This window comes from Bos taurus, chromosome 1, assembly GCF_002263795.3.
Source record: "Bos taurus isolate L1 Dominette 01449 registration number 42190680 breed Hereford chromosome 1, ARS-UCD2.0, whole genome shotgun sequence".
Lineage (NCBI taxonomy): Eukaryota > Metazoa > Chordata > Mammalia > Artiodactyla > Bovidae > Bos > Bos taurus.
Window position 1 is genome coordinate 130,700,430 of NC_037328.1, and position 22,360 is coordinate 130,722,789.

The 22,360-nt window shown below is 50.1% G+C and overlaps 1 protein-coding gene across 9 annotated transcripts in view; it reads right to left on the minus strand.

The window, feature by feature from the left end:
- Positions 1-6,671: 6,671 nt before the first annotated feature.
- MRAS (muscle RAS oncogene homolog) overlaps positions 6,672-22,360 on the minus strand; it is a 66,574-nt gene continuing 50,885 nt past the window's right edge. For all 9 annotated transcript variants that reach the window (XM_005201891.5, XM_005201890.5, XM_015473278.3 and 6 more), the window contains 4 exon segments: positions 18,685-18,838; positions 17,066-17,165; positions 11,628-11,707; positions 6,672-10,017 (listed from right to left, as the gene is read on the minus strand). In XM_005201891.5, coding sequence (XP_005201948.1) covers positions 9,918-10,017; positions 11,628-11,707; positions 17,066-17,165; positions 18,685-18,838 — 434 coding nt within the window. In that variant the 3' untranslated portion in view covers positions 6,672-9,917.

The following is a 22,360-nucleotide window of genomic DNA, read 5'->3' on the forward strand; positions in this document are numbered from 1 at the left end:
TTCTTGATGTTGGATCCAAATGGCTTCTCATGAAGGTAGAGTATGTTTGGCTTGACAAGGGGAGCTGGGTATGAGCAGAGCTCAGAGTAGCCCTGGACCTGGAGAAATGAGGGTAACAGGTAGAGTGAGTAGAGCCTGGAGGCTGCCTTGCAGATGAAGAGTTGGGCTGGGGGGTGGGAGGGAGGGACTTGGGGGAGAGAGGCAGGCGGGGAGAGGTGGGAGGGCAGAAGTCAGAGGATGGGGTATAAGGTGGAGCCTTCCAGGCTGGCCATCCCAGGGAGGACAGTTGATGCCCAGGCCTGCCCCACAAGGGAGGCAAGAGGACCCCATGGGGCAGGTTGGCCTGGATTCTAGCACTTCACTTACTGGGGCAGTCACCCAGCTCCTCCAAGTCTTAAGTGAACCAGGCAAAGCACAATAACTGGTAGGTGATCAGTTGCGGTCACCTATGGTCAATAAATGGTGGCTGTAGTTACTAGTCGGCACTCCGAAGCATTTACTGATTTGATTCTGGAATTTCGGCTAACACTTAAATAAAACATTCCCTATACCAGCCATTGGCTTCCCAGGTGGCACAGTGGTAAAGAATCCACCTGCCAATGCAGGAGACGCAGGAGACACAGCTTTGATTCCTGGGTTGGGAAGATCCCCTGGAGTAGAAAATGGCAACCCACTCCAGTAATTCTCTAGTAATAACTCCTGGGAAATCTCGTTGACAGAGGAGCCTGGCAGGCTACAGCCTCTGGGTTCCAAAGAGTTGGATATGACTGAGCACGCACACACGTGCCAGCCATTATTCTTAAAGCATATATATCTAATTCAAACCCAAACAATCTGATAAATGAGGAAATCTAGGCACAGAGCAGTTGGGCACCTTGCCAAAGTCATCAGCCAGCAGCTCAGCTGGGCCAGACTTGGGCACCCATGCTCATGGCCCCTCCCCATGCCACCTTGCACATCAGTAGTATCAGAATCTCAGCAACGCCAACCGCAGAGAAGAAACAGAAGTCTGAATTCATTTGGGGGTCGGGGAAGTTGTCATATTGACTCAGAAAATGGTTATGGTGCCTGCATCAAGGGCTCCTCCAGGTCACCTTCATGTAGGATCCAGGCGGGGTCCCAAGCGGCCCCTGGCTGCAGGCTGCTTCCCACAGGCTGGAGGCCAGAGGCCCCAGACTGCACCTGGGGCCCCTGGGTCTCACCCGTTGTGCTAACTGCTGGCTGGCCAGCCTTGCTCAGGAAGAAAGTCTGGAAAAAGGCAGCAGACAGGCCAGGTGGTGTCCCTGGAAGGAGGCCCAGCGCAGAAGCTCCGGAAAATGACAGTGATCTAGGTTCAAAATGCCTCTGCTGAGTCACTCAGGGGAAGTTGATCTGCATTCAGCTCACTTGGAAGAAGGCGGGGATGTGGGAGATGCAGTGAAAGATTTGCCTCAAACAAGTTAAAATTAAAAGAGGGTGGGGTGGCTGGCGGGACCAACTCATCCTTGGCGTGGAGGGGTTGGCGGTACGCAGCACGGTCTTGGGTTGGGAGCCAGATGGACCCGCAGGCAAGGCCAGGCCCCATCAGCCCCGGCTGTCCCTGGGCCTCGTCTTCTCTTCGTGTAAAACAAGGGCCATACCACCTGCCTCATGGGTGCCCAAGGAGAGTAAACGAGATAGTATGCACAAATAGCACTGTGCCTAGCTTGCTGTAAGCTAGTATCATGAAACATTCGCTGATAACCAGTGTGTGTGGCGCATGTACCCTGTGCGGACCGAGTAATGTGGGTTGGTTGATTCAGGGTTCTCAGTATTACGTGCCAGGAACTTGGGAGAAGCTCAAGTGCTCCTTCCCAGACCTGCTGAGTCTCCCGGGGGATTATAATGGTTGCTAATGTTTGAGAACTGCCACCTATCTGATAATATTAGTATTGCTGTTATAGAACAAGGTGAAAATTTTTATTCTTACTAATAGCGGGAGCCACTGTCCTGGTTTACCAGGGATTGTCCTGGGTTTAGCACTCAAAGTCTCACATCCCAAGAAACTCCTTGGTCACAGGCAAACTGGAAGCTTGGCTACCCCCCTCTATTAACAGTTGGAACCAGGGACTTCCCTGGTTCCAGTGGTTAAGAATCCACTTTCCAATGCAGGAGATGCAGGTTTGATCCCTGTCTGGGAACTATGATGATTCCACATGCCAGCAGGCAACTAAGCCTGCACGCCACAGCTAGAGAAAGACCAGGCCACACAGTGAAGACCCAGCATAGCACACCTGCCCCTCCAAAAACCAGAGAGTTGGAACTATACTGTACCCTAGGAAGGGATTATGGGATTGTGGCAAAAGAAAGCCAACCAGGCAAGGGGGAGGGGATCTGAGGGGCAGGTGCTTAGCTGACTAGTTACAGGGAGAGGTTGCTGTCAGAGGAGGCGTGGGTGGGATGGCAACTGGGCAAGGTGTGGGGTGAAGGCCAACTGAGAGGCCCTGACAACCGAGGGGCGATCCTGGGGACCCCAAGTCCTCAGCACAGCTCAGGGGTGGCTACTGAGTGTGGACTTCCTTTGTAGAAACTGAGGCAGAGGCTGACCTTCAGAGGAAGGAGGCTGTGGAGCCTCAGAAACCAAGTCTGCAGCTGCCCTGGGGCTGCTGTAGGCTGGGGACCAGGGACACAGGAGGGCAGCACAGGTCTGTCTGACTTAGGTTTGAAGGCATGGAAGCCCCTGGTGATATCTGTAATCATTATTAATCCATTTAATAGACATTCGGCATTAGCATTGTAGCACCAGGCCTGCCCCTGGATCTGGGGTCATACATGTACATTGGATTGGACAGACTGGTCAACAAGTTAAGCCAGGCTCTGAAAGGACCTGCTTGGGTGAAGAGAGAATCCTCATAGGCAAGTGTTGGTTTACAAAGGGCTGGGCTCCTCAACCCACTTCCTTCTTTTATTAACCAATTTTCACTGAGAAACTATATGGTTCAAGGAATCAGCCTAATGCTCCCTGGTGGTGCAGTGGTTAAGAATCCACCTGCCAATGCAGAGGACATGAGTTCCATCCCTGGTCCGAGAAGATTCCACATGCCATGGGGCAACTAAGCCCGTGGGCAACAACTCCTGAGCCCGTGATTTAGAGCCTGTGCTCTGCCACTGGAGAAGCCACTGCAAAGAGAAGCCCACACACTGCAACTACAGAGTAGCCCTCACTGGCCACAGCTAGAGAAAGCCTGCACACGGCCAAAAAAAAAGAGAAAGGTTTGCCTCCAAATTAAAATATATATATATAATTAGCATAAAAATGGAACCCATCTCGTGGTCTCAGCCTGGCCATCAGCCGAATCCTCTGGGGAGCTTTAAAAACTCTTTATACTTGGGCTCTGACCCAGGCCAACTGCACCTGATTCTCTGGGGCTGTGGCCTGGGCAGCAAGGTTTTTTTCCCCAAACTCTGGAAGTGATTCTAATACTAATATACAATCCTTTGCAAACCACCGGTTATGAATTCGAGATGATGACATGTCAGGAACCTTTGCTATATGCCTTACCTCCCTTCTCCGAACCTGGCTTCCACCCGGGGAGGCTTGCCAAGTGGTCTCATGCCATCATGGCATGCTAAGTTTCCTCTCCACTTGGCCAATTCTGCCCAGGAGGCTGGGGCCTGAGTGGCAGGTGGTGTTAACCCCAGGGGAGGAGCTGGATGAGTCACGTGTGGGTCACGCACTTAGTCACTTGGGGGATGGGGAGAAGAGGGGAGGCCACCCCTATCTCAGGATGTTGTGGGGGCAATGTGGGGGTGTGTGAAGAATGTTAAAGACGGACCTTCGCTCCTTTCATTTCCTCTCCCTACTCTCGGTGGCCTTGAAACTAGCAGAAGGCCCTGCAGTCAGAAAAGGAGGTTCAAGGGGCCAGTTCACGTTTTCACTGAGGGGGAGATCCATGACCATCTCCCCAGAAGAATGCATATGTACACACAATTTTGCATACGATTTTTGAAAAATGTTTGTTTATTTATTTTTGGCCATGCTGAGTCTTCACTGCTGCTTGGGCTTTTCTCTAGTTGCAGCGAATAGGGGCTACTCCCTAGCTGTGGTGTGTGGGCTTCTCTTGTGGAGCACCAGCTCCAGAGGGTGCGGGCTTCAGTAGTGGTGGTGCTGGGCTTAGTTGCCCGGCAGTATGTGGGATCTTTCCAGATCAGGGATTGAACCCGTGTCCCTGCATTGGCAGGAGGATTCTTTACCGCTGAGCCACCCGAGCAACCCCTGCATATGATTTTGAGAGGGGGTCGAGAGGGGGTCAGCCACCCCACCCGTCACCCCACAGAGCCAAGATGAATAACCCCCATACTAGGGTTCCTGGTGGTCCCGAGGGCCCAAGGGACCCTTGTTCATCAGACACAGGAAGGAGAGGAGGACCTGGGCAACTTTCCCCAGAAAGCGGGCTGCTGTCCTGCAGATTAGAACCAAACAAGCTGCCCTCACGTCCACATGGTAGGAAAGCACGCAAGGCTGGGCCTCCAGTCACAATTTCTGACTCAGTAGGTCTGATACAGGCCTGGGTGACTTGCATTTCTAACAAGTTTCCAGGTGATGCTGAAGCCGCTGGTCTGGGGACCAAACTTTGAGAGCCACTTACCCGATTCTTTTACCTCTGTCCATCAGTCCAGGTACGTGTCCCATGATTGAGCAGGAAGCTGGTTTGAGTCAGAGTTAATACTTTCCCTTATCACTGCCAGGATGTATGTTCTACTGAAAGCATCCATCAGTTCTTGGCTGGTAGAACTCAGCTTTCTTCAGTTTAAAATTTCACATTAGCATGACAATGCACTGTTTGCCACAGTGTGTGTGCGCGAGCGTGCGCGCGCGTGCTCAGTCATACCAACTCTTTGTGACCCCATGGACTGCTAGGCTAGGCTAGGACTCCATGGACCCTGCTAGGCTCCTCTGTCCATGGAATTTTTCAGGCAAGAATACTGGAATGGGTTGCCATTTCTTTCTCCAGGGGATCTTCCCCACCCAGGGATCAAACCTTTGCCTCTTGTGTCTCCTGGGCTCTTTACCAGCTAAGCCACCAGGGAAGCCCCAAGCACGATGGTGGAACTCTGCAAAGTCAGAGTCCTGGGGGATGAGAGTATCTCCAGCTGGTACAGAACACCCACCTTTAGAGAAAGCTCCAAGAACACTGAGCTTTTGTGTGTTCTCAGCTTGGATTCAGAGCTCTGTACATTGAATGTGGCTGTCTACATTTTCAGAAGAATGTTTGAGTGTTTGAGAAGCAAACTGGGATCAAATTTGCCTTTGTGTAAAAACTTCCCACAATTAAGGAAACCACTTGCTGGCTGTGGGAACACTTCTGAGTTTGCTGCCTGGCCAGGCAGAATCGTGTGGCTGTTACAGGCAAAGGAGCAAACTCTAATTGTTGAGTTGAAAGCAGATGAGACTTTCCTGGTTGGACTGGCTGAGCTGGCAGTCCAAGTGCCAAGGTACAAGTGTATCCAGGCTGGATTTCATTCTGATGCTGAGTTGATATCCTTTGTAGGGCAGTGATACTCAGATTTTACTGCACATACGAATTACCTGGGGATCTTGTTGAAATGCAGATTTTTTTTAAAGCCTGGATTTGCTTATTTTAAAATATTTATTTATTTGGCTGTGTCAGGTCTTAGTTGAGGGACACAGGATCTTTTGCTGTGGCACATGGACTCTCTAGTTTGGGGCATTCAGGCTCTGTAGTTGTGGTGCGCAGGTACAGTTGTTCCAAGTCATGCGGGGTTTTAGTTCTGTGACCAGGGATCAATCCCATGTGCCCTGCATTGCAAGGCTAATCTTAATCACTGAACAACCAGAGTTAAGAATTTTGTCCTGATTTTGATTGAGTAGGACAGGACTAAAGGAGAACTATCAGAACATCCTTTGCCCTGCTCAGCGCCATATACCCACTACCCAGCCCAACGCCTGGCATGGGTGGAGTCCAATAAATCTGTGTGGAAGAAATGAATAGGCAGGCAGCCACACCACCCCTCCCCATTCTAGTCGACAGTCTTCTCTGCCCCCAGCCCAGAGGGGATGAGAAGTTTCCTCTAGCCCCCAAGTTAACCTACTTCAGCTGTCATCACCCAAAGAGTACCCAGGAAGGGATTGGTCTCTACTCCCTGGGGAAAAAGACCCAAAGTTTTTTGCCAAGTACCCAACAGTTTCGATCAAAAGATAAAAGAAATCACTTTATACAAAAGACTGTAATCTTACAGACGGGGGCAGGGGGCAGTTTCCATGAAAAGCAATGTCAGACAATCCACTTGGTGTCCTTTGCAAAGTGCATCATTTCTAAGATCTGTACTATGGATGCCACACTTAGCTTTAGCTTTTGTCTACTTAGGGAGCACACATCATTGTCCCATTCATAGGCAAGGAAGCTAAAGACTGAAGTAGGTAACTTAAAGGCATATAAAAGTCAGCGGCAGAGCCCGAAGGCAGGGCTGTTGGACATCAGGAGGCTGTGTCTCTAAACGAGTGCTCACCTGCCTTCATCCTCTGGCTCCGCGCAGGACGGGGACATCACTCATAGCCATCTGTGGTTTCCTCCTTGAGTTAGATTTGCTCTGCAAGTGGGTGTCATTTTGGGCTGGACACTGACCACATACAATGTTCTTGTCATAACTTTAGGAATATTTGAGTAAGAGGAAATCAGACAGACAAGAGCTCCTCCGCTTTTCTTTATTAATGAGTTGGGATACACAAAGACTTAATAAAAGTTACACAAAAGGCTCAAGCTTCATCGAGATCTTCAGGCATCACTCGTTTCACGACCACGGCCACTAGTGTAGACAATGGCTAACACTGTGTCATAGAAGCTGGGCACTCACAGGTGCTCAGCAATTCAAGTGTCTTTCATTCTAAGTAAACCCAACATGGAATCCCTACTCCAATGGGGGCTGCAAAGGGAGGGGACCTGGCTCTGGCTCTGGATTGACTGTAACACATCTGAGGGGCCGCTGAGGGGTCAGAGCTGCCGTGTGTTAGTGGGTCTTGTCTCCTGGGAACGGGAGACAGGCCACACTAGGCTCACAGGCACTCTCCACAAGGAGATGGGGCATGGGGTGGGGCGCACAAAGTCCTAACTGAAGCCATCCAGTGTCCCCTGTGAGGGGAGGTCAGTGGCCATTGCTCCAGGCGTGGGGGTGGGGAGGATGGCTCGGATCGCTTGCCCTCTAAGGGGAGAACAGGAGCCCTACTAAGTGAGGGGAGGGGCAGGATGTCAGAAGGAAATCTGTGAGCGCACAGTGACAAAGGCAGGGGGTGAAGGGATTTCAGGAATGGTGTGCTCCAGGGGGCATGAAGGTAGCACAATTCAAATTAAAAGCCAGTAGGAACACCAGAGTGTCACCAAAGACACAAGTCTCATTGGGCTCTGCACTCAGGGAGGAGCATGGCTACTGGTTTTCCAAACCGACCCTGCCAGGAGCCCATGTGCTGGGGGTACCACTGGGTACACTGTAACTCAGGCCTAGGTGGAAGCCGTCACTGCCCCAAGAGCCCACAGTTCTCCAAAATGTAGAGAACCTCTTTCAAAAGTGTTATTTACCCATCGCAGCTGTAGGGGAAATGAGGTCATGGGAAATGAAGGTGGACTATTAACTCAACAGGGACACTGCCGAAGGCCATCGTTTACCCAGTTTCTGCCTTCAGCATCGTGGGCTACGTGCTGAGTGCAGGAGAGATGCCCTGGAAGATGGGACTGGGGGCTGGGGTAGATGGCACGGCCCTAGTTGGGGGAGGGCCCAGAAGCAGCTGGAATCCCCTTGTCTGGTTACATTCACAGCTAAGGGCTTCATTCTAAGTCAATTGCTCTGCTTCCAACAAGACTCCCCAGTGCCACTGGGGAACCGCAGGCTCCACAGTGGTTAAGGGTGCTGATGGTGGTCCATGCCTGGGAACATTTCACAGCGGATATTGCCCCGTGGGCAAGGCTTCCTGGCCCGCTCCACCACTCTCTCCATCACCGCATCTCCATCCTTCCTTCTTCCCTCTGTCTTGCCTCTTCCTCATCTTCAGTTAACAGCTGCCACCCAACTGTACCTGGGCTGCTGGGATGTGGCCCAGAGGAGCATGGCAGTTGGAAAGGGCCTTGTCCTGTCAATGTTTAGAAGGTCCACTAACATTACGGGGTCGTGGGAAGATCTGAATGCCTGAGCTCAATGTTGTTATCCTTCCTTTTCGACTCAGAAAAAAAGGGCCATTTAGACAAATCATGAAAGCTAATTTTCCAGCAAATTATTTTGTTCAGCAGCAGAGTCACTCTTTGGCTATGCCCCCCGCCCTTCCCCCACGTTGCTGGTGACCTTGTTGAGTTAGGACCATAGCATATTTTCAAAACTAAAGAAGAATCCAGGTGTCTCCATGTCCAGCTGGGTGTTCACTTTCTCCAGAGTTTCTTTCTCCAAGTGGTGACCAGGCCACCTGCTAGGGATGATCTAGTTTGCTTGGTGGCCTGATTTGTAACAGATAGAAAATAAGGTCACTAGCCGACTGCCTCATCTTCTGACTCTCTCTCCGGGGTGTGCTGTGGCTCCTGCTGCCCATCCGCCCTGCTCCACCCCACCCCACCCCATCTGGCTCATACCAGCAGCACCTGAGAGGCAGGTGGGCATTGTCAAGGAGCTGGGGGCTGGCCCCTTGTAGAAACAGGTGTAGGGGAGCCATGTCCTCACCCCAACCTTTCTTTCTCTTCCAATTATAGTAAAGATCCAAGAGGTTAATAAAAGTTTGTGCCAGAAAGGCAACCTATAATACTAAGCTTGCAAATACTTCAAGGGGTTTTTGCTCATTTATTGGACTGAAGAAGTGAGTCAGTTGACTCAAAGGGAAAATGGCTTTAGGTCTTGGTGCTATTTTAGTAAGAACAGTATTGGATCATTTTTGGTGAAGACTTAGCACAAACTAGAATTTTCCAGATGGTGTCCATGTTAGCCGACTTCAACGTGGAGACCATTCACACCTGCTCAGTGAGTTTGTATCAGAGGCACCAGACACGCAGGTGACGGGAGAATGCTCTCTCACAGCTGCTGCGAAGAACACAGAACTCCACCCACAACATGTGAAAAAGAAACGAACACTTTCACAATGCCAGTCAGCTTGCTTCATGTATACATCTCCAGGTTAAGGCGAAGCCCTTTAAAAACTGATGTGCCAGCCCCTCTCCTCAGCAAAATAAAATTTTGTTTCATAATATCTGTATCCTGAACCACAGTAAAGCCTTCTGGGTAAACACATCTCTCTTCTCTCCAGTTTACAGGCTGTGAGTGGGGTCTGTTTCTCTTGAACCTCCAGCCACAGTCGCTGTGAACTTCCCAGTCTCTCGGTCACTCTACTTTCATAATGAGTTGAGTTTTGGCATGGCTGGGAAAATTCAGTTAAAAAAAAACCACAATATTCCAGACATGATATCGGAGAGGTCTGCTGAAGACTTGAAACTTCACCAGGCAGTGCGTACAGACCCCTTTAATAAAATAATAATCCCTAAAATAATTTAAAAATCTACAAAAGACACCCAGGCTCAGACACTGTGGACTGGGGGGTGGGGTTGGGGGGAGCTTGATCATGGCTTGTTTTCGTACATGGAGAAACACTCCCACATCAAACCCACACTATGGAGTTCAGAGAAACAACACAGCCATGGAGAGAGGGAGGGACCGGACTGCATCAGCACAGGGGCTCGGATGCTACTTTGCTCACTGCTGCCTCCTCGTCTCTGGTGAGACACCGGGCCACCTGTGCCCCTCCAGGAAAGCCAGACCCTACCTCCTCCCTGCCCTCCCTCCCTCTCTCCCTTCCTGTGCCAAGTCCTCGGGCCAAGGGTCATGGTTAGAATGGTCTTCAATGCAGTTAGGCAGTGGAGGGTCCCGAGGGCTGGCCAGTTCCTGGTCACTGTGCCCAGGGCCTCGGGCCATCACAATATCACGCACTGCAGTTTGTGGGTGCCCGTGGCCCGGTCTCCCCGCCATTTGGTTTTCTTCTTCTTCTTCTGGCTTTTTTCCGGAATCTGCTGCCTTTTGAGAGAAGGAAGGACAGAATAGCAATGTTACAAAGGGCCTTTGCTTCTCCCTGCCTTCTCCTCCCTTGCTCCTGGGCCTGTGACTGGGAGGTCAACTCTGGTTCTGGATGGGGAGGGGTGGGGGAAGGCGGGTAGGGAGGGGACATCCTGGTCCTGGACGCTGGAGGAGGAAGGCCTGGCCTGGAAAGCATCTCTAAGGCAGGGAAAGTGGGAAGGGAGAGAGGGCAGAGCAAAACCTGCCATCCTACTGGTGAGATTTCCTGATACCATGCTATGGCTGCATTTATTTCCATCACATGTAACATCAAGCTATGTTATATGTCATACAATGTTGGCTTCTATGTATGTGTTTCATATTTTATTTTATTTTTTAAGATTTTTTTTAATGTGGACCATTTAAAAATTCTTTATTGAATTTTTACAATATTGTTTCTGGCTTATGTTTTGGTTTTTTGACCAAGAGACATGTAGGAATCTTAGCTCCCTGACCAGGAATCAAACCCTTGCTCCCTGCATTGGAAGGTTAAGTATTAACCACTGGACCACGAGGGAAGTCCTGTTCATTTTTTCCTATGTCTAAAACCTGTCCTTGGAACTAGGAGGTCCTTAACTAAGACATCACCCCCTCCTGGTGTGGTAGCATCTCCTAACAGCAGGCAAACACCCATGAGAAAATCATTTCATGAGTGCAGGACTCCCAGCTAAAGCATAAGGTGAAGGCTGCCAACCACAGTCCATGCTGGGGAATAATCAGAAAAGGAGGTTTTTGGGTGTGTGTGCATGAGTGTGAGTGTGTGCACGCACTGGGGGTGGGGGGCTGAGAGATGGCAGGTCAGGAAGCACATGGTTACAGCCTGCATGTGATTCCACAACTCTGTGACAGCCCTAGAGGTCCCCAGCATAAGATAACAGGCTAAATGCATGTCGTCTGCAAACCACTGATTAGGTGTCTCTGTAGGTTGAGGATTTGGGGAACAGGAAAGATAGAGGATGATGAGACCAGCCAGGAGGCTGTCTCCATCATCTAAGCATGAGATGATGAAGCTTTACACCTAACTACACAAAAGAATGTACAAGAGACCATGGCTGGGGTTTCTGACAATCCTCGCAGACTGCCAGTGTGTGGGGACTGGTGAGGAGACAGATGTGCGAAGCCTCTGTGACTGTAGCCTGGGAATCAGATGCTGGTCGTTCAGCTAGAATGTCAAGGGGTGTTCTGACATCAGGGAAGAGGGGAGGGCCTACTTTTTACTGAGCTGGCAGCTTTGGTGTTGGGAGAGCCTGGGATTGGATGGGGGGAGGGCAGGATGGAGGCACTGCCCAAGGGGAGTCTGAGCTGCAGGATGAAGGAGATCCAGGGAGGAGGTTGCGTGGTACCTCGGGCAGGAGAGCACTTTGTTTGCTTGTGGCTCCATCCACAGGGAGTAGGGGAAGGCACAGGTGGGTGGGGAGGACAGAGAGAGATGGACAGAGGCTTAAGAAACCCAGAACAAGGCCCAGAAGAGCCCAGCCTGGGCCTGGACAAGGTGCCCCCGTGCTCCTCCAGCCCTCCCTGTGCCCATCCTGCCGCAGAGGCCCTGCTTCCAGGTGGTGAGCCTCACTCACCTAATTACTCTAACCAGGTCGTGGAAGGCTTTGTCGACGTTGAGAGGTGGATCCTTGGCACTGGTTTCTATGTACGGAATCTGGAAGGCAAAACGGGAGTCACTGAGATACACAAAGCCCTTTTCCCTAAAAAATGCAAAATTCTCAGAGTCCCCAAGGAACCCTGCAGAGCCCCCTGGCACCTACAATCTCAAGCCTTGGGTGGCTTCTCACTCTTTATTTACTTATTACTGCTTTACTTAGAAGCTGTGCGAATTTTATTTTTTAATTAATTTTTATTCGAGTATAGTCACTTTACAATGTTAGTTTCTGCTGTACAGCACAGTGGATCTGCTATATGTTTACATACAGCCCCTCTTTTTTTTGGATTTCCTTCCCATTTAGGTCATGACAGGGCATTGAGTAGAGTTCCCTGTGCGGTATAGTGGGTTCTCATTAGTTATCTATGGTTTCTCACTCTTTAAAGTTGAAAAGTTTTCCTGACGGCTTTTCTGACTCTCTCTTTTGTTCTTGGTTCACAGAGATATTTTGGGGTCCCCTAAAAATAGAATGAAAAAGACCTTTTTATACACTTGAAGACTAAAGACTGTTTCATTTATCAAACTGACGTATGTTCTGATTCTATTCACTTTCCTCCCCGAGGTCTCTTTCTGTGCCCTGGGGGATCCTGCCCCCCTTCCTGGGTCCTCCTGAGGGGATGTGGGTGGGAAAGGGGATGGCCCTGCGCAGGACTCTGCACCCTAGTGATTCTGGTGGTCTGTGCATCCCTTCTGGTCTCCAGCAGCCTGCCTGGCCCAGCTCTCTCTTGTGTGCATCTGTGAGCCCAGAGCTCAGTATGTTTACAGAAGGCTCATGTCTGCATGTTTAGGACTGAGGAGTCACCAGCCGGCTGGAGGGTGGCAGTAACTAGGAGACGTGGTTGAAGGGACCTCGTAGGGCCATGTCTACCCCAAGCCTTGGGCTGGCACAGCGAGGAAAACAAAGCTTCCATGAAGTCAGGACAGAGACTCCTCCTTTCACAGGGACCCCATAAAAGCGGGAGGCACACCCCCACTTTCCTACCAAGTAGAGAGAGTGTGGGCTCCAGACAGCACGCACTGGCCTCCCTAGATGAGATGCAGGCAAGCCAATCGTGATTAGACTGAAGAACTCTGGTATTTTTTGCAACTTTTTCCTGATTACAAAATTAAGACATTTCACTATTAACACATTGGAAAAAACACAGCGAAGAAAATAAAAATGACCGACAGGTTAAAGGCAGGGATAGGGTAAGTTGTCATCTTAGAGGAGGAGCAGGCTGTAAAGGATTGCCCAGAACACATCAAAAAGTACCTTCCCACCAACGACCATCACAGATCAGATGTTCACACATTGCTGTGGCTTGGAGCAGGGGCCTTGCTCTACTGACCCAGACACAAAGAGCAGAGCACAAAGGCCAGGGCTCAGACCTTCAGAATTTCCAAACTTCCATTCAACAAATATTTGAGCCTCTGATAACCCTGAGAGGAAACTGCCTGCCACTGAAGGCTATTAGGTTGTAGGCTCCTCACTGAGGTGACTGTGGGCTGTTTGGCCTCCGAGGTCCCAATGTCCCCGACCTTGCTAATCCTCACGTTAACCCGCTGAGGTAAGCAAGTCAGCTATCCCCGTTTTGCAGCTGGGGAGACTGAGCTCATAGTGGTGATGTATTTGCCCAAGGCCACACAGCAGCCAGGGGAGACTCAATATCTGGACCGGGAACACCTTCCACTTCCTGCCTGGCCTGACGCAGACAGGTAGGGGTGCTGAGGTGCACTACAGAGCCTCTTCTAAGCATGGTGGGCACCCCAGTAGGTCCCGGGAGCTGGAGTCCTAGTCGATCTTTTGAGGGCAGAGCAGTGTTCTCCCCTGTGGATATCCAGGGGGCAGGGACCTGCCCGGAGCCTCTTTGCATCCTGTAATCCTGCCAGCTCGCATGCCCCAGGTTCCTAGGGCCAGACCTCTGCTTCCTGCCTACCCCCTTACAAGCACACCAGCTGTAATATCTCTGGTCTCCAGACACTGCCACCTTTTTTCTGGGGGGGTCTGCAGAAACACTGAGGTGCATTATCTGGGTTCTTAGAATTCTAAGATTTCGTAGTAACAACACTTAAACTAAGGGAAATCATGCAACAAATGGTAAGTAATACTGTTTGGCTCCACTGAAGGGCCAGGAAATGCCACCTTCTTACATTGAGTGGGGGTGACCTGCCTTGGTCAGCTCAAGAGGAACTTGCCTTATGAGCTCGAAAATTAGGACAGGCGCTAACAAGGTCATGTGGTCTAATGATAAATGGGGTTACAGCATTTGCTGTAAAAGCAACATTAGCTGAGACACTGGAGACCTGGGTTCCAGTGGGGGTAGGTGGGGTACGCCTCACCAGCCCCCTGTGTCTCATTCTCTGTTACCTGAAGAATGGGGCTGCTGCTACCCCCGCACTGCCACCCTCCCCCCATCCTTACCCACCCACCCAGAAGGGGTCTGTGAAAGCCGTCAGCATCAGCTCACTGTGTGGAGCCTGAGTCTATGGGATGGGATAGCTCCTGGCCTCTCTCTGTTCAGGATGTTGGCTGGTAGACAGGTGGGTGCTTTCTGAGGCCTCAATCTAATTCTAAACCCAGCGGTCAGTTCAGTGCTCACCTGGAAACTTCTGAGCACACCTGTCTTGGTCGATCCCCCCCCTCTTCTTTGAGGCATGTCCTTTTCTTGGCTCTCAAGACCTCACTCTGGTCCTTACATATCACTGACCACTCTGTTGCTTTTCCTGTTTCAGCTCATCTCCCCACATGCATGGCACTGAACTGTCCCCAACCTCAATTCCAGGACTCTTGCCATACCTACAGGGGTTTCATGACTTTTTTCCTCTTGGGTTTCAAGGCATTTTTTTCTTTTTCCATGTATATAAACATATAATTATATATGTACACATAAAATTGAGGTATGATTGACACACAACACTAATTTCAGGTGTACAACATAATGATTTGGTATTTGTTGTTGTTGTTCAGCCGCTAAGTCGTGTCCAACTCTTTGCCACTCCCATGAGCTTCAGCACACCTGGCTTCCCTGTCCTTCACTATCTCCTAGAGTTTGCTCAAGCTCATGTCCATTGGGTCAGTGATGCCATCCAACCATCTTGTCCTCTATCACCCTCATCGACTTCTGCCTTCAATCTTTCCCAGCATCAGGGTCTTTTCAAATGAGTTGGCTCTTCGCATCAGGTGGCCAGAGTATTGGAAGTTCAGCTTTGGCATCCGTCCTTCCAATGAATATCCAAGGTTGATTTCCTTTAGGATTGGTTGGTTTGATCTTGCTGTCCAAGGGACTCTCAAGAGTCTTCTCCAGCACCACAATTCAAAAGCAACAATTCTTTGGCACTCAGTCTTCTTTATGGTGCAACTCTCACATTCATACATGACTACTGGAAAAGCCATAGCTTTGACTAGACAGAACTTTGTTGGCAAAGTGATCTCTGCTTTTTAACACACTGTCTAGGTTTGTCATAGCTTTTCTTCCAAGGAGCGTCTTTTAATTTCATGGCTGCAGTCACTGTCCACAGTGACTTTGGAGCCCAAAAAAAGAAAATCTGTAGCTGTTTCCACTGTTTCCCCATCTATTTGCCATGAAGTGAAGGGACCAGATGCCATGATCTTTGTTTTTGAATGTTGAGTTTTAAGCCAGCTTTTCACTCTCCTCTTTTACCCTCATCAAGAGGCTCTTTAGTTCCTCTTCACTTTCTGTCATTAGGGTTGTGTCATCTGCATATCTGAGGTTATTGATACTTCACCTGGAAATCTAGAGTTCCATGTCTGGTTCTAACTGTTGCTTCTTGACCTGCATACAAGTTTCTCAGGAGCCAGGTAAGGTGGTCTGGATTTCCCATCTCTCTAAGAATTTTCCACAGTTTGTTGTGAATCACGCAGTCAAAGGTTTTAGTGTAGTCAGTGAAACAGAAGTAGATGGTTTTTGGGAATTCCCTTGTTCAGCCAGAAGTCAGGCCATGTCTCTCCTCACTCAGAACCTGCCAGTGGTCTCCCCCTCACTCTGAGTAAAAGCCCTTAAGGCCTTAACCCACTGCACCCCCCTTGCTCTGACCTCACCTCCTGTTATTCACCCCTCCCGTTCCTTCTGCTCTGGCCTCCTTTAACTTCCCTGCTGTTCCTTGAACTCCCACAGCAGGTCTTTGGATTGCTGGATTATCCCTCTGCTGGAACATTCTTTCCCCAGATATCCAGAGGACCTACTCCCTCATCTCCAGTCAGTCCTGGCTGACATGCACCGTCTAGCAAGGCTCTCCCTGATCACCTATTTGTAGAAGTGTGCCCCTCCCACTCCACGTTCCCTCCCTCTCTCCCTAATTTACCTTCACCCAGAGCATGTTACCTTTGGACACTCTAATTTACTTTGCTTATTTTTTAAAAAGCTGGATTTTTTAAAAATTATTTATTTATTTGGCTGCATTGGCTGAATCTTGGTTGCAGCATGTGGGATCTAGTTCCCTAACCAGGGATGGAACCCAGGCCCCCCGCATTGGGAGCTTGGAGTCTTAGCCACTGGACCACCAGGGAATTCCCTGCTTTGTTTATTGACTGTCTTCTGTCACTAGAAGTCAACACCTGAAGCATGGAGTTTTGTATCCCAGGACACAGGACGGTTGAATGAATATGTGAATGAACACAGAAGGCAGAGATAAGCAAAACTAACCCACAGTGACCCTTTTCCTCTACTCGCAGAGCTAGGCCCACTGGGCAGAGGGAAGCGATAATCGTGTAGACTTCCCGGGAGGCTAGGTGGATGTCTACATACCTGACTAGTGAGGCCAGGGCATGGCTGGGCCAATGCAGGGGAGGGGTGGGAAAAAGCCCAGTGACCCCACCATCCAGTGGGTAAAGGGACATCACAAGGAATAGAGAAAAAAACTCAAAAAACTTAAAGATGTCTGCTGACATGCGCTGTGGGCTGGGCCAACCTGGGTTTGATCACTTCCAAGATGAAGACAGTAGTGCCTACCTCCACGTGTGGTAGCCGGGAGTAGATGCTCCCCCAACACAACGCCTGGCATGAGCAGGGCTCAGTGAAGGTGGCTGATCCGACGGTTCTGAGCACAGTCAGGTGCTGGCTCGGAGACAGAAGCCAGCTCTTTGCATGGCCCAGTGATGAACCTGCCGCGTCAGGGCCAGGGCCAGGGCCCTCCCCAGAGCAGGGCCTCTACTGACTGACAAGGACGTGCTTTCTCTCTAGGTTGGCATCGTCTTTCACAAAATATCCCACACTGCACATGCTCCACTGCTATGGAATCCAGCCCATGACCCAGGATGTCTACGTGCCATCCCACAGACCGGGACTGCAGGAGTGAGGCGACACTGACATCCCCTGAGCCCCCCGCTCCAACGCGCGCGCGCACACACACACCACCTACATTGTGTTTGGTCGCCATTTCTTTTCCTTGTTCCCTGGTGATTTTCCTCAAATGCATCAGATCGACCTTGTTGGCCACGAGGATCATCGGGAATGACTCCCTGGGGAAAAAAGGAACAGCACCTCGTGAGCTTCCCCTGGTGAAGGTGGGGCACCTTGCCTCAGGCCTGACAGAGCCCACAGCACCTCCCTATGGGCCTGAGGCTGACTTCAGAGCCTTTCCTTCCACATCTCCAGGGATGGAAGAGGGGCCTGCGGGTGCTGGCTGCCTTGGTTTGAAGCCTCATGCCTGTTGCAAGGTGAGTGGGGACCCTCCTGGGAACCCTGTGGCTTTATACTCCCTGGGCCAGTGGCTGGGTTCCTGGGCCCACTTCCTCCCATCTCCCAGTCACCGTGACACACGCCCCTGCAGGCCATCATGCTGTGGCCATCAGCAAGGACTCTCGAAGAGCACCAGGGCTGGGGGTGGGCACACAGCTGCCCCTCAACAATGGCGGCTACAAAATCAGGATGGCTCCCAGGAGAGTCAGGAAGGGATCTGGAGTCATGTCTGCCTGAAAGTTTCTGAAGGACACGTGTGGCCACACTCCTGTCCCAAAGTCAATGAAATGCCCATCTCACAGCATCTTTGTCAGCAGTGAGTATTTTCATTAAGAAGTTGCAATTTGATGGGTGAAAAATGGTACTTTATCCTGTTTTCTTACACTTCTTTGATGAGCAAGAAAGTTGAATATCTTCCCACATCTGTGTCATTTATGTTTTCTCTTTAGAGATTCCTATAGTCAAGGGTTTAACGCACATTTATCTCTTAGAACTTTGTGTGTATGTACGTGTACATGTATGTAAGCATCTTTATCTCGAAAAGTTACTATCACTTTGCCTTTAAGATAGGTGTTAACTGGACTTTTCAAATTCACTGAGATTTGGTCAAATCTCCTATTAGTTTGTCCTTTTGTTTTTATACTAAACTCTTTAAGAGCCGGTTAACTGAAAAGACCAGTTGGACTTATAAAAATTTCAAATTATTTAATTACTCCACATTATGCTAAGGAAAACTTGAGCCATTAACCGTTGCTATTGTTTAGTTGCTAAGTCGTGTCTGACTGACTCTTTGTAACCCATGGACTGTAGCCTGCTAGGCTCCCCTGTCCATGAGACTTCCCAGGCAAGAATTGAACCTGCATCTCCTGCATTGGCAGGCGGATTCTTTACCATTGAGCCATCTGTTAAGCCCAAGCCTTTAATTAGAGGCTTATAAATCTCACAGTCAAATGTGATTTAACCAATTACAATGTACACTGGAGAGAAAATTCACTTTTTCTTTGGCTGTAATAAAATTTGGTTAAATTGGAGCTGAAAAACAGATGTTATTTATGGTTCCTTGAGTCATCAGTAGGGACAGTTAAGGCAAGATGGGAGGGAGCCAACCCCTCGAGGCCGTGGATGCATGTCGACCCCTCTGCCATGTAGAAAGGACTGGGGTGGGAGCTGGTGGGAGTTGGAGGAACCAAGGGCTGAATTCAGCTCTGCTCCTTGAACCTCAGCTTTCACCTGAAGATCTGAGAGAGACAGACAGACAGAGCCTACCCTGAGCCAGGCATGGGGTGTCCCAGCCCTCACCTGTCCTTGACGCGCAGGATGAGCTGGTGGAAGCGGTCCACGTGCTCGAAGCTGGCCTTGTCTGTGACCGAGAAGACGATGAGGAAGCCGTCCCCTGTGCGCATGTACTGCTCCCGCATGGCGCTGAACTCCTCCTGTCCGGCTGTGTCCAGAACTGCGGTGGGAGGAGGCCATTCAGGGGCTGGCACCATCCATCTGGGAGCCCCTGGGGCCTGCAGACCCCCAGGCTACAGCTGCGTCCCCTCGGGGTGGCTTCATGGAGCTATCTCCACGAGGCCCGGGCTGTGCTGTCAGGAACCAGCAGGGCCTCAGGCACCTCAGTGTGAGGCTCTGACTGACTTATCTGTGGACCCACTGATTCTGCCCCATTAAGGCTCCCTGGGCCTTAATTCTCTGTCTGAAGAAAAAGCCTCATGAAGTCAGTGATCACTTCTGTGGCAGAACTCCTCAGGAGTCCCCAGACCTGGGCCTGGAGCCCTCAGCAGCCTTTACAAGCTGAGTCTTGGGGAGGTCACTGACTCTCTGAGTCCTTGTTTCTTCATTTGTAAAATGGACACAGTGCCTCTACTTGGCAGCCCCTTGGAAGGAGAGGCCCTGGACCAGCTTGCGGGAAGCCCGAAGAGGCCTTCCCGGGTCAGAAAGGGTCCCCAGCCCTGTGTGCAAGGGACCAGGGGACGGGGCAGCCCCCTGAGAGCCAGGGCCTTTGTCGCCAAGGATGAGGCTGCTGCAGGCCTCCTGAGATCTGGGAACTGAGGCAGCTGGGGAGACAGAGGCTGGAGAGACCATCTCCCCAAAGGCTCTTCCCCTCACCTTCCCCAGCCCCCCACCCCATAAGCCTATTCTCCAGAGATAAAGGTTCTCCCTGATTGTTTCAGAGGTCACAGCCACAACTGGGGGGAGGCTCTCTTTAGACCTGCAAGCCTGACAGGCTCCAGGCCCATGGGGGTTGTGAAATTTAAACCCTTCAGCGGCTTGCAAACTTCTGCTGCCTGCCACCCCTCCCCATTCCCCCAGCTCTCTACCTCTGACCACACACCTCGCCTCTCCTGGAGGCTGTGGAGCAGTTGGTTACAGATTCTGAAGCCGATTCTGGGCTGAGTCTGGCTCCTCATTCCCAGAGTATGACCCTGTGCAAATTCACTTCTGCCTCCTGTTCCTAAAATGGGGCTGGTCAGGGCTGTCCTGAGTTAATATACTAAGGCCATTAGAGCAGCGCTGACACAAAGAAGTCCCTTAGGAGCGTCTGCTATGAGTATCTATTCTCTCCTGGGGCTCCTTTCCTCAGCCCTTCCTCCTCCCTGCTCCTCTTGCCTTGGTGAGCTGATACTGATTCACAGAATACTGCTGCCTCAGCCCCGACTCTCCACCCCCATAGAGGCCCTTCATGGCTCTGTTCTCACTGTCCATTTAAAAGGCCCCTAGCTGGGCTGTCCGTTCCCAGAGGCAGGGACCTGATTTGTGTGTCACCCATCTACTCGGAGCCTGGCATAAACAGCACTCAACAGTGGCTGAGTGAATTAATGAATGTGAAGTCTATTCACTTTCCTTCGTTCATTTATTCAAGAAATATTTGAGCATCTACTGTGTGTCTGGCAGTGCTCTAGGCACTATGCATACAGGGGAATGGGGCAAAATCCTTGCTCTCATGTGACTTACAATCTAATAGGAAGACAGATAAACGAATGAATTGATACTGTAATTTCTAGTAAAGATGGGTATATACTAGGAACAGTAGCGCCAGTTGGAGGTATCTGGTAGAAGTTGGTGTCATTTTGGATAGGGAAGGATGGCATCTCTCCTTCTCCTTTAGGAGAAGCTTTTGAGCAGTGACTAAATGATGGGGGTAGGGGAGCCATGTGGCCAATGGCAAGAGCATTCCGGGCTGAGGGAACGTGGTGGGTGGAGGTGGGCAAAGGCAGGCTGGCTGAACTGGGGAAGTGGAGGGACTGCTGAGTGGAAGATGGGGGGAGGTGGGGCAGGTCAAGGGTGGGTGGGACTGCTGCATCTGGGTAAGGCTGACTTCATTCACTGCAGAGACTGGGCAAAAGAGAGAGATGATCTATAGGACATTTGAAAAGTTTACCCTGGCGGTTGGGGAAATCCAGACCAAGAGTAGAAGCAGGGGTACTAGGTAGGCGGTTATGCAGTAATCCAGCAAGACAAGACAGAGAGCAGGACTGAAGGTGGGGTGAGGGGGCTGCTGTGAGAAGTGGCCCGATTCAGGCCCGATTCAGGCCACTATCTAGGACAGAGCCAACAGGAGCAGGGTGTTCTGGAGGGAAACATGGGGATGGGGGTGGTGAGAGAGAAGAGCATTGAGGCTTGTGGCTGTTTGGGGGCTGAGCCAAATGAATGGTGGTATCATATCCTAAATGGGGGAAGATGGTGAATAACAGGGTTGTGGGGGGGGCCTCAGTTTCTGACACACTTCAGAACCTCTCAGACATGTATGTAGGACTTCAAACAGGCATTTGGAGACTTAAGTCAGAAAACTAGAAGAGGGGCAAGAGATACAGACGTAGGAGTTGCCAGTGTGTGGACGGCCAGGAAAGCCATAGCACAAGCTAGTCAGGACCCCCAGGAATCCACATCTTAGGCAGACACTGTGAGATCAAGCCTGAGAAAGTGACCTTGTCCCCACAGCCTGTCACCCTGCACATCCCCCTGAGTCACTCAGCAAGGCAGAGGGGCAAGGCTTGGTGGACACACGGACACAAGCTGTACCCCACACATAAGAGCCTGGGTCTCCTCATGTATGAAAGCAGGGCGGGGCTCCTGGGTCTTCAGGTCCTTTAAGTTCTGACATCCTAGAATTCTTTGGTTTGGATATTAATGATAAATGAAGGGGTTAAGAAAATAAGATCTACAGCTGAGGACCAGCGGGGAGACCGAGGCAGTTTCCCCAATTTCCTTGGGAGGAGGGATGAAGACTGACCTTCACCCAGAGGGAGTGAATCCCACTCAGAACTGCAGTCAACAAAACAGATGCAAATGGCGTGGATTTGACTAAAGTGGGAATGGCAAGGCCTGAACTGAACAGCAGAAGACATTCAGGTAATATTGTAACTCATGTATGCACAGATTTTGAGGGTATATATTACCTGAAACAAAAATAGAGATCTGGGATATCTACAAATACCATCATTCGGAATAAAAAAAAAAAAATTCAACAGGGAGTTGAAAATCAAAATGGACCCCTCTAGAAAGGAAACACAGTCATTCCAGACATCAATTGCCTTATAAATTACATTCTCCACGCTTTCTAAAAGAATTCCTGGAGGATATACTCCAGCAAAGTGAAAAATAGATCCATGAAAAAGAAAGATGAGTGGTATTATAAATGATGTCAACAGTGGTATGCAAAGGAAACAGAAAAACCTGAGTTAAGTTTCAACACATATTATAATACATATTATAAAACAATTTGAAGACAATGAAGGACAATTTAGAACTAAAATCTATGATGATCCATATGTGAGGGTAGGGGCTGGGAAAAATAAGTTATCATTAATAAATACTAAAGTTCTTGCCTCATTTGGGAAGAGTCTAAAGATACTGATTACATCCAGATGTTGATATAAAAATGTAAGTATACACACATATATATACAATATTAGAATAATCACCCAAGATAAGACTCAAAACTTCCTAATCATTAGAGGAAAGAAAAACAGGA